This window comes from Canis aureus, chromosome 6 (assembly GCF_053574225.1).
Source record: "Canis aureus isolate CA01 chromosome 6, VMU_Caureus_v.1.0, whole genome shotgun sequence".
Taxonomy (NCBI): Eukaryota; Metazoa; Chordata; class Mammalia; order Carnivora; family Canidae; genus Canis; species Canis aureus.
In genome coordinates, this window is record NC_135616.1 from 60,364,393 (window position 1) to 60,376,785 (window position 12,393).

General features: G+C 44.6%; 1 protein-coding gene across 9 annotated transcripts in view; it reads right to left on the reverse strand.

The window, feature by feature from the left end:
• Positions 1-1,018: 1,018 nt before the first annotated feature.
• The window catches only part of ABL2 (ABL proto-oncogene 2, non-receptor tyrosine kinase), a 115,364-nt gene continuing 103,989 nt past the window's right edge, over positions 1,019-12,393 (reverse strand). For 5 of the 9 annotated variants that reach the window (XM_077901853.1, XM_077901851.1, XM_077901856.1 and 2 more), the window contains 2 exons: positions 11,245-11,418; positions 1,019-10,701 (listed from right to left, as the gene is read on the reverse strand). In XM_077901853.1, coding sequence (XP_077757979.1) covers positions 8,978-10,701; positions 11,245-11,418 — 1,898 coding nt within the window. In that variant the 3' untranslated portion in view covers positions 1,019-8,977. The remainder of the gene's footprint in view (positions 10,702-11,244; positions 11,419-12,393) is intronic. The other 4 variants (XM_077901859.1, XM_077901857.1, XM_077901860.1 and 1 more) reach the window with 1 other exon arrangement.

Here is a 12,393-nt window from a genome sequence, read left to right on the forward strand (position 1 = left end):
TTAATAAAGTACAATCTAAGAAAACTGCTGTCACTTGGCCCCATACTCAAAGCCAAGGCAGGGGCCTCTCCCTCCATGCTAGTCTGTGCAGTCCGGTTGAAGTCTGTTCTAGGTACTCACCGTCTGAGAACTTACCATGTGCCCCGTGTGCCCTGTAGCCATTACCTCGTGTCCGTCTTAACAATGACTGTGGTGACAAGGAGACAGAGGCTCTGAAAGGGCAAAAAACTTGCACAAAGTCACCAAGCTAGTCAGTGGACTGGAGAGGTTCGACCCAGGCAGTCTGACTCCGGCTCCAGCTCCTATGCTTTCCCGCAGCCAGTGACACAGCCTCAGCTGTGCAGAATGTTACAAATAATGCAAAAGAGGCAGAAAATCACAATGGAAGTTTCTCCTCAGGAGACTCAAAAATAAGATTTCCCTGCACCAAAAATGGGCAAAAGGAAAGGACAGCAGGGGGAGCGAGAGGAGCTGTGTTAGCGGATGTTCAACAGCTCTTCCAACGGGACCGCACCTGTGTGCCAGGTGAACCCAGCCTACTGCTACCTAACCACAACGGCACTTCTAAAAGCAAGGACTCACATTTTTAAAAAATTGAAGAGTAAGCAAAACGAGAGTAGAACGTTCTCTGTGACATTCTACATGTGCTCTGTTAATGCTACTTTGGCTTTAAACTTTTGCAGAACCTATTTGGAATTGTCCTCAGAATAGACTTTGAGAGAATTAAGGCTCCCTTTTCACCTTATGTTAGCCAGATATACACGCATGTACACACACTACCCACCGTCTGTACTTGCTGGGCTCCAGATGCTGCCTTTAGCCGTTTCCAAAAGGCATAATCCATTGAAGAATGAGTATTCTCTCCTCCGGGAGGAGATGCTAAAGAATGTGTCAGAGAGATGTTGCTAAAACCAGCTTCTTTACCTCACACACTTCTATCTTATTGTAAAGAAAGAAAAATTCTGCAGATTCCCGCTCAGTTAAAATTGGGGGAGAAACACTCCAATCACAAGCCTACTTTGCCAATAAAATATTGCAACCTTTATTTAAAATAAAACACAAGTTGGCAAGCCTTGTGAGACAACAGGCAGACAGCATTCCCCTTTCAAGGGCCTCGTTTATTTACATCAAGTTTAACACTGTTAGCAGTTCACAGTCAGACAACAGGGTGAGAGAATTAAATTAGAAAAACAAAACACCTGAAAATATATTACAAGAACAAATACCTGACAACACTGGTAGTGTGACCCATGATTGATGTGTTTTCAGTTAAATCCCATATTGTCTCACTGTGTCCCCTCCGCAGTGCACACCAGGCCTCACCCCGTGTGCACCCACCATGCATACACCTGCAGAGCGTGACCTTTGGTATAAATGTTAAACAAGTTTTAAAGAATCCTATGTTTTAGGGCAAAGTTCTGTCAGCCACCATGAAATGTTCCAACTTGTTTTTGTCAAGCGAGCATAAAACTGGGTTTCTCCACTGATAGTCATTACAGAATCGGATTGCAAACAGGAAGAGTGTGGGGTCCGCCCAGGAGACCGGGGGTTCTGAGGATGCATAAACAGCTCAATCAGCCTGTTCATGGCAAACACACCAAACCAGGGCACAGCTTCTATTCACCACAGGGAAAGATCTGGGTAACTCCTCTTTCACCTACTCCTCTCCTTTCTTAGCACGACAACGGTGTATGTACAAGACGTGGACATAACACATACCCTTCTCTACAGATCTGAGATCTGAAGGTTTTCAAACATATGCCCTAAAGAACTCTAAGATGAGTACCTCATTGTCCTTTCTAGTTTCTGAATACTAATTTCTCTGAAGAACAATCACCCTAAATCAAGGGGATTTCTCAAGATCTCAGAAAATTTCTCTCATAACGGAATCCCAAGAACAGTGGCCACAGTGAAAAACGGCTTGTCGAAATGGAGGCAGGCTTGGCTTACCTGGCCTTCAGCTACCGGAAACCTCTCAGTCTCTTGGCATTCTTGCCACTTTCAACACATGGTATGGTACCTCTGAATTGTGAAGAACAGTATCTGGGATTCACCAGTGAGGACACTAAAGCACTACAGGATCCTGCAATATCTTCTGAATCAAGAATAAATTTATTTGGCATACCTGTGTTACTGTTGTGTTACACAACTGATGAAAATTATCCCTACATGTGAAAATTTTACTAACTAGAAGTCCTATTCTCCAGTTCAAGTTTATGGTGCTTAATTACATGATTTAAAATTCCTATTCTGATAAAATTTTCTATTTCCTTTCTTAAAGCCTGCTAGCACTGGACAATTCACCTCCACCATGTCCTAAAGAATTGACCAGAATGCTCCCAGACCTCAAGTCCTGCATTTATAGCTCAGTAGTCTGGAGTGACATGCAGGACCCAGAAACTTGCTCCTTTGAGTAAAACAACCAAGAATTTCACAGAACAGACACTGAGGGCACGTATGGGGCGCGATCTGAGGACAAAGTGGCCTAAGCTTTTGACTTAATGGAGACAGCCCTTCCTTGAGATGATGTGCAGGTTAGATCAGTTCACATGCCATCTGTGACCATGGGCTGCTCCAGGGCCTTGCTACTGTGTTCAGTATGTGTACTCAACAGTGGGAAAGTTAAAGGATGTAATTCTTCTAAAAGAGGTAAACAATTTCAAATTCGTAATTGTACATAGGAGCAAAGAAATGCTCTTGGAAGGAGGGAAGGGCCAGTTAGAACAGCCTTCCCCCAGCTCACCAATCAGGATGGAGAAAAGTGCAGTCTCTCACACACCATGTGTGTGGGGAACATCTCAAGCAGGGATTCTCACCGACCAGGGCTTTGAGCCACCGCCACCCACCTACCAGTTCTAGCTCACTCATCATGCAACATCAACCCAGCTTACAAGTCTCTCCTCCGCAACACACAAAACCCATCTCTGAAGGCACAATCCTCTGAATGACCTAGAATCAAGATGACCTGCTTTGGCCTCCTCACTCAGGGGGAAGCATGCAATCTTCTTACCCTGATTATCACAAGGTGGAGCCTCCCCTAATGTCCTGTCCTATGGATCTAGGATACTGAGTTAGAAATGAAGGAAATATCATCTTATATATGTGTTATCTCAAGAGGAAATGTACACCTCTGGTATGGCATGAGAAACAGCAGCCCCAGAGCAGAAACTCCTCTTTTTGGACACTGCAGTAAACTTCACATAAGACAGACTTGGAGCCAAGACAGTCATCTGGGTAGATGCTCTGCGCAGGAGGCCCATTCCACAGCCCTGAAATCCACCCACGCTTTCCAGTAATACAGGAGGACAGGGAATAGCAGTGAAGTTCTGGCTGGAACAGAGCAGGTAACAGCAATCACTGTTACTGGAGGCACTTGCCAGAAAAAAACCAAAAAAAAAAACAAAAAACAAACCTTGCATTTTTTAAAATTCTGGTAGTTGGAAAACTGGAACTCTCTCCAAAAGATTTAACTATCCTAACTGTTAAGAGTGGGACAAGCTTTCGAACCAGCCCAAGGCTTCTCCTCTCTGACTAGCAGGGCTATGGCCAGCAAACGGTTTTCTGGGTTGTCACACAGAACGTACAGGCATCTGTGGGGCTACCTTTGCCTGCCTTTGTCAGAAGGGCATAGGTCCCTTGGAGCTGCCTTTCCTTCTCTCTTTCCTGCTCCCACACATCCCAATCCAAAGCGGACATTTACAAAAGAACTGAGCCACTGGCTTGACAGAAGCTGAGACAGAGATATAGACAGCTGGAGGTCTATTAATTCATAAGAAGAAACTTCCATCCAGAGACCCATCTACATAAGAAAACTGGTTGTAATAAATGCTTAGGAAACAGAGATGGATCCCAAACCAAGGTAAAACAAGTTAATGCCAAGCGAGATAAAACCCAAAAATCGTTATGAACAAAAACGCAGACAACCCTGTCAGCTCAATCTGAATTCCTGTGGAAGCATAGCCAGACAGTAACAATGACAACAAGAGCTAAAACTGGAAGGGAGAGGTCAGAATGCAGTGTAGCTAGAACTCAAAAGTGGCCACCAATGCAATTTACTCTGGGGTATTTTATAATCTAATAGGCAAATTGTGTTTAGCTACTCATTTTAGGAAAAACACGCACATACAGATGATGAATGTCAAGCTCATTTCTAACGGGAGGAAATCCTAGAAAACTAATTCCCAAAGTGCACTGGTTGTATGGCCATCCAATCCCACCTGTCCCCTCCCCACCCAAAAAATCCCAACGAAACCACGCTGGACATCGGTTAAAAAGACACTGTCAACATTAACAAGTAAGAGTCTGCTCCCACCATGTTAGGATGCTAAATGGCTGAACATGTTGTGGACAAGTGTTCAAGGCTAAGAAGAGGGCTTTAATTCTTCCTGAGTCAAGGTCCCTGGAAGAGCTTCTTTATTCTGGAGTACATATTACTATTTTTTAATGATTATAATTAAACCAGAAAGTTGGTCCGTAGTTTTCTGAAGTTATTCGGCGCTGAGCCACAATTTTAGCAAAACACTTAACTATACCTGCACATATTCATTTAGCAGTTTCATATTTACAAATGTGGTAAGTCACGGGGGTGATTAGTCAATCAGCATCTAACTGTCTGATCTTCTAAACAGACATTAATAATACAACCTTACAGTTAAATTACATTTGATACTTTCCTCAAAGTGCTTTCATATACATTACCTCATAGCCATTAAAATGATATGGAATAAAGTCATTTTGTTTTTAAGAAAAAGGAATGTAGGACTAGGTTTTTTTAAAACTTAACTTGATATTTCTTTATAGCAAAGTACAGACCACTGCTGTGTTGCTGAGGTCTGTCCAAAAGAATAACCCCATACATTTTTTTTTTTATATCACTGAGCTCTACTGAATGCCTGCTTTGCTAGTGTTGCCATTATTCAACATTCAAGGCCCTCGAGGTCAGAGTGCCAGGAGTGTGTGTGTGTGCTTTAGAAAGTGTGCGGCACTGTGCAGGCTGATTGTCTATCTGAGCCACTTTTTTTTTTTGGCAGTGTCTCACAAGGCAGCAGTAAGGGCAGAAAGACCCCACAACCAGAAAGTCAAGGGACCTGACCTTAGCCTTGACTCTGCCACTAATTAAGATAATGGGCAGGTAACTTCACCATCCTCTCTTCCAATTTCTGAAGCTATGAAGAAAAGGGTTGGGGTACCAATGGTGTTCCGGCAGTGCTGAATGTCTAAAACACTTGGAGGAATTCTTGGAAAATACACTTGCTGAGACTTCACCCCACTGGGAATTCTGATCTGGGATGAGCCAACACATCAGACTGTTTGTTAAATTCCAGAGATTCTGTTGCACATCCCTGGCTAAGACTCACTAGACTAAGTGTTAATAATAGTAGTAGCACTGAACATGTATGGAGTGCTCATTATGTGCCAGGCACTCGAGCTAAGAATCTTATATACATTATCTCATTTAATCCTTACAACAACCCTGAGGTAGTTACTATTATCATCCCTGTTTTCCAATGTGGAAACTAAGGCTCAGGAAGGTTAAATGACTTGCCTTCTAGACTGGCTTCAGAGTCTCAACTCTTAGTCACCAGCTATACTGTATCCTTTGAAACTCAAAAGCTCCATGACTTTAGTTAACACGGGCTATGCCTTAGCAAAGTCAGCATCTTTTATTAACTGGGCACTATCTTACCAGCCAATTTTCAACTGAATTGTAAGAAAATTCTAATTTAAACCCCAAAATGCAACTGGGAAAGGATCTCTACTCTAATGATATCAATGAACAGAGGTCATTTGGAAAAACACTAAATTTCTTAGGGCCAATCTTTTTTAAGGCTATTATCTCTGAAAATCACAATGGAAGTCTGTAGGAAAATAGACATGCTTTAATTTTACACAAAGCCTTTTATGAAAATACTTCATGTAAAGCACAATCAAGATGTATTTTACACAAAACACTGCATTTTAGGATAAGAAATAGAAGCTGAAATCATATTACCTGTACATGAAAGGACTCAAGCTGAGACAGCCCACTGTAGGCATATATACCCACTTTAGAAAGTTGTCAACAACTCATAGAAGGGCTTTTGCTCCTGCTTTGCTTTTAAACTAGACAGGTCATGCTTTTAGTCTTGAGCAGTTTTCTCTGCTGTGAACTCAAAACTTTTAAATTTATATAAGGTTACTTTAAAAAATCTGGTCCTTTTCAATTAGAAAAAGGAGCAATCTAAATGATACTTTTATAGTGAGTTGACAGTGCCTCTTTCACCTGAACCCTGAGCCTTCAATACTGAAGTCACACAGTTCAAGCATCATGTGGACGGGCTGTGCTACAATAGTTAATGCCGCTCTGGACAGTGTTGAACAAAAGCAATTTATTTCATAACTTAGTGAGCACCTACTGTAGGCAAGACAGAGAGCCAGGTGCTGCCCCTGAGTGAGACACAGTCCCCACCCTCAAAACTGTTCTGCGGTGAGAGAACCAGGGAGCTTACATACACTCAGTAGTGTTCCTCCAAGGCTTATTTTCAGAGCTCTCAAGGAAAGATCCCTTGCTTTAAAAAAAAAAAAAAAAAAAAAATCCCCTGAAAAAACAACAATTATAATTAATCCCTCAAATTGCATCCCACAATGACGGATAAACTTAAAAAGCAGCATAATATTCTAAAGTTTTAGCTGTCCCTGCCCACCCTTAAAAGGCAAATTGCTAAAACAATTTCAAGTTTATGGAAATGACTGATGAAGGGGAGTGGCGAAGAAGGAGGTGGGAGGACCAGGGGCCGACATCCAGGTTAAAGGGAACTCTGGTCTTCTCGACCGACCACTCAGGGAAGGTCAGCCAGATTGCTCACTGCCTGTGCTGCATCCTGTAGGTAACCTACAGTCAGGGCTCACCCAAGCCCTGCCAAGCTCAGGACTGTCTCTTCCCTTCTCATCCTCCTCCTGGCCTGAACCTCCTCTGGAGCAGCCACAGCAAGAATCAAGGGTTTCCTTTCTTTCTAATGAAAACTCAGTTTCCTCCTCAGAGAGGACAAACGCTGTCCAAAACATAGTTTTGCCTCCTCAGTATTCTAGCCCCGTTAGCATCATCTCAGCAGTTCCACATTTCCATTATCTGCTACTGAGCAAAGAAGAGAATGAAAACCATTGAACGCAACAACGCTGCACTGAAGTGGCTCTCAAAGGGATAGCTATACACTTATTCGCAAAACACCCTGGAGAAGATGTAGCATTACCTTCCTTTAACAGATTAAGAGATGGGGCTGTGGCTTGACAGTGGAACGATAACAGAGGCAGGAAGAAAACTCACAGATCACCAGTGTTCAACTCCTATCTTCCTAAGTTAATATTCGTTTGGGAGGAAAAAATTATTTATTCTTTTGTATCAGGTTCTCCTTGGGCAGGTGAGGGGTGGTGGTCATAAAGCTTTAAAAAGAGAATGAAGTATTAAGATTAGACCTGATATCAAGAATATTAATAATATCCAACTGCTTAGGTTCAGTTCAATATGATCCTAATTAGCTTCCATAACTATAACTAAATAGGAAAAGGCCTAGTTTTCAAAGGCAAAACATATTTGGGGGTTAAGTCATTATGTTTCTAGGGTTTAATCAGTATTTCCTTGAAATGACCTGCCCCTTCGATTATGCATTCTTCAAAGAGAGGTGAAGTGACAAAATAAATATCAAAGAGTATTCCCAGTACAGTATTTACAGACAAGCACAACCATGAGGGGGAAGGGGCTATGTGAAGGGAGAAGAGTAGGTGGGAGTAATTGGGGGCAATTCATCTGAAATTCACGGAGAGTGAAAGAATATTTCTCCTCCTCCCTACCTAGCCTGGGTCTACGGTGATGAGGGAGGTGAAAAGTACAGAGAAATGGCCATTGGGACCAAATCAGCTTCTCAAGAACACTTAAAGTCACAGACCTCTGGAGCTGGCCAATGGATTCCAAGAAGAGACCTCCTTCCCTGGCATGTTAACCGATAAAGAGATGCAGAGCTGCTTAATTCCTTGGCCAGTATGTCGGTTTGCAGGGGCACGGCATCAGAAAAGGATTCCCAAGAGAGCCTGTACGTGACCGCTGTTTTCCATATCAACATTGATTAATGCCCTGAATACTGCCAGATATAAAGGAAGACGGCCCACCCGGAAGAGAGCAGAGAGGAACCACGAAGGAGACCCCTATGCCTACAATTTATAGATGGGCACCAGCGAGCTAAAAACCAAATCCCGGTCCACTAGGAAATAACCTATGAGGGGGAGAAATGACTTCTGCTCATCCGTGGAGATGTGAGGAGGAAGTTTCAATCTCCCTGACTACTTCCTAGCATTCTTTACTTCCTGCACCAATTAACATGCCCATGGTAAAAAGGATGGGAGCATGCCCTCGCAGGCTGACCTGCAGCTTCGACTATGGCGGTGAGCTCTGGAGAAACAGCTGCTTTCAATGGCCTCAAAGGAAAGGTTCCCCTCGGTAACATTCCCAGCTTTCCCTTCTTCACTCCCACCCGATTCATTAGGTGAGGTGGCACGTGACCACCGCCAGTACCTCCTGGAGCCCCAAGTCAGTCCCCTTCTGTGGGGCGCGGAGTGAGCACCCCCGGCCAGTCCACAGTCTGCACACAGGCCTGCAGCCTGGCCCAGAGCAGCCCTGTTTACCCACCACACATCATCCCAGGTAAGAACGGATTGGACTGGGTTCTCTGTGGCCTGGCAGACACATGTTCCCTGATGTTCCAGGGCAGCTTCCAATCCTGTCCACCACTGCTCTGCCCCCATTTCATTTCCCTGTCCTATGTGTTTTGCTTTTTGTTATTTTTGAGATGAACCTGTAAACGTGAGAACTCAGAGATCTGAGGTACTTCACATAAACACACTCAAGTATCAGTCTTTCATTTTTTGAAAACAAGAACACAGGAAAACAAGCCCCTTTCCCTCTCCCCTCAGAAATGTGAGCATCTTCCCCTGAGGCTCACAGTGGCTACCTCTGCACCACATCACTGATTTCCTGGACACATGACAATAAGTTATTAAGGACAGGGTTTGCCCCGGACACCCCAGCAGCAGCTGAAGACACCTGCAGCTCCTGCAGGCTGAGTTCCAGTTTGCTCACAGCCTCTCGGAAGGCAAATTTGTTGCGAGTTTGAGGGATGCAGTCCACATAGCCTGAGCAGTAGTCGAGTAGCTGGTGTCCCGTGTCCACCAGCTGGCTGTTGGGCACAGGTTCCGTGATTGCACTGGACAGTAGGTCAGCACATTCCAGCAGGGCCTCTTTGCTGATTTTGTCTGCTGAGATTTTCTCAGCCACCTGTTTGGTTTTTCTCAGAGCCACTTTAGTACCTGCTGTGCCATTAGCCATTTTGGCTGGTGAGATGGAAGATGTGGGCAGAGGCACTTGAGGTGGAGGCATCACTGGCCTCCCAGCTTTCCCACCGATGGGCACTGCCCCCGGAGCTGCCTTCTTCCCTCCTTCCTGTGTTTCTGGCGTGGGCTGTCCTGCAGTCGGGGCAGTGGGCTCTTCCGTGGAGTCTGAGCACATGGACGGATGCTGCAGTAGTCTCATCACTGGGGGTGGGGGTGGGGCACACTTTGGTTTTACCCGTCGGGGTCGGTCCTTGTCTCCAGAGGATGTGACCTGATGCTCAGATAAGAGTTTGAATTTATTGCCCTGAGAGTCTGTGCCAATGAGCTGCACGTCAGCTGGAGTGTGCTTCAGAGTGGGTGAGATAAGGACTGGCACTTTGTGGTTGTGAGTGGTTGGGAGGGCTGCTGCAGCCTTGGCTGGAGAAGACCAGCCTGTCTGCTCGCCATCCTCTGGGACTCCAGCCATGCCAAGTCGTGCTCCACCATTCCTCTCCTTGCTCTTTGGGGCAGCTGCCACTCCAGCCACCCCCACCGCTGGAGAGTCCTTCTCTGTAATGGCTGGGTCCCCAGAGGGGGTTCTGAGAGGAAGAGCCGTGGCTCCTCTGGGCAAAAGTTTGGCTTTTGGTCTCTCCCTGCTTGGAGCAGCACCTTCCTCTGATTTTTTTGGAAGCATATCATTGGCCCTGTCCACATTCTCTTCTGGCTGAGAAGAGGTGGACACTGTCCTTTCCAGCTGGAGTTTGGACCTCTGGCAGTTCCTGGGAAGGGTCATTGCCATCCTATCCTGCTCTGGAAGCCCTGAGGACATGGAAGATGTAGAGTTTGACCTTGGAAAAGGCTTGGAAGTGTCATCACTGGCTGTGGGTTTACCCGCTCGTAAGCCCAGTGTCTTTTTGATTAAACGTGGTGTAAAGAAGCCTGTGATGCCAGACCACCCACCCCCAGCAGTGCCACTGCCCCCGCCCCCGCCACCATCGTCATTACAGAGGTTCCTCTGTGCAAAGCTCCCCCCATAGCACTTGGGTGGCACCAGATTCGCCTCTTGCTGGGCAGGAGTGAAAGAGAACCCATCAGCATGCTGTAGAGAAGCAACAGATGAGAAGTTACCCGTGAGTTCATATTTCTTGTGGGGTTGATTCTCCATTTCTCGGAAGGAACTGCTGCGTTTAGGGGGTGTGGGAGCATTTCTCTTTTTCATGAAGGAGCTGAAGAAGCCTCCCTTCCTATCCCTGGTGAAGCATGTCTCTTTGGCATCTTCCAAGAGGCTGCTGGGTGACTTGTCTCTTTGTTTTCGAGGCAGTGCTGGGGACCCACTAGGGGCCTGTGCACCTCTAATGAACCCTGATAAGAAATGGCCAATCAGTAACGTTAAAGACAAACAGTGATTCCATTACACTTGAGTAACTATGGTTAACTATAAGAGTTTTGTTAGTATCTCTTAAATGTCAGGTATTAGTAGGACTCAGAAGAAATTAATAAATATGTTATCATTTTACACCGATGAGTGTTACAAATACAACATGTGATATAACTGGGAAGAAACAACGTGCTGGCTTTCACCTTGGCTATTGTCTATTCTCTAAAAGCTACAGCATGCCCTGGCCTCATCTATCAGGCTCAATGAAGCAGTTTTTCCCAGAAACTGTCAAGAGGTAACTGTCTGAGATTGGAGAGTTGAGGAAACAGGGCGAGAAGCCAAGTAGTAGAACGGACGGAAGAGATCAGGACTAACGACGCTGGCACCCCAGAACCAAGGACAAGAGCAGGAGCTGGTTTAATGCTGGCCATTCTCTCCTTGGGGAAGACGGACAGCAAAGTGGAAATAAAGGATCAAACCCCAAGGTTCTGGAAACAGTTTAATTCTACCCGCCTAGTGACCCATACCTGGTGCTGAACTGGAAGCAGAATTTTCTGTGGTGTCCTGTGCCCCTTCGATATTCTCCTTGTTCTCCACCTGCTTCTTCAGCGTCCGGGTCTTGGAAGGAAGTATTGGCAGTCGGGGCAGGTATGGAACAACAGATGAGGAGGAGGCAGCTCTCCCAAGCTCCTCAGCTACCTCTGTGAGGAAGATAAAGGGACTGATGAAAAACAATTTCAGGACACAGAAAAGGTTTTATTTTCAGAAAAAGTATACAACAGGAAAAAAACTGGAGAAAAGTACTAAAATATACAATGGAATCACAGAGTATGTACTCTTTTATGTCTGGCTTCTCTTGCTCAATATTGTGACTGTGGATTCATCCACATTGTTGCATGTGGCAGGGGCTTTCTCTCATGGTATATTGTTCAAAAGTGTGAATATACCAAAATTAATCCATTCCTCTTTTGATGGATACTTAGGTTGTTTTTAGTTTTTGGCTATTGTGAGTGAATATGCTGCTAGGAACACCCTGCTACGTGTCTTTTGCTTCAGAATTGTGTGATTGTCTGCTGGGTATATACCTAGGAGCAGGACTGGTGGGTTATAGGGTGCACATAATTCAGCTTTGTTGGATTGTGCCAAACAGTCTCCCAAAATGGCTGGGCCAATCTATACTCCCATTAGCATTGTATAGTAGTTTTGGTTACTCTGCATTCTTGCCAGAGTTTGATATTATCAGGGGTTTTTTTGTTCAATTTTAATTTGAGCCATTCTGGTGTCAGTCTCTATGGCATCTCATTGTTCTATTTTGGATTTCTCTGATGATGAGTAATGTTCAGCATGGTTTCATGTGCTTCCATATCATTTGGATATCCTTGTTTACTGAGTCCTTATTCAGAGGCTGAACAAAGCAGACAGATTTCTGGAGTTATTTTTATTTTTAGATTGTACCTTATACCAAGAAGGAGGGTAGATGCATTTCATTTCATTCAAATGAAGCAAATGAGGCTCCTGAAAAAGTGCTCACCCTTTTGAACATGGCTATGCATTTTGTGGCTTCTACTGGGGCAAAGACATACTTTGCTACTCATTCCTGAACAAAAATGAAGTGGAATCAATGAAATTGTGAAATAGTGTGTTTATTTTACATTTTTTGGCAACTATTTTAAAAA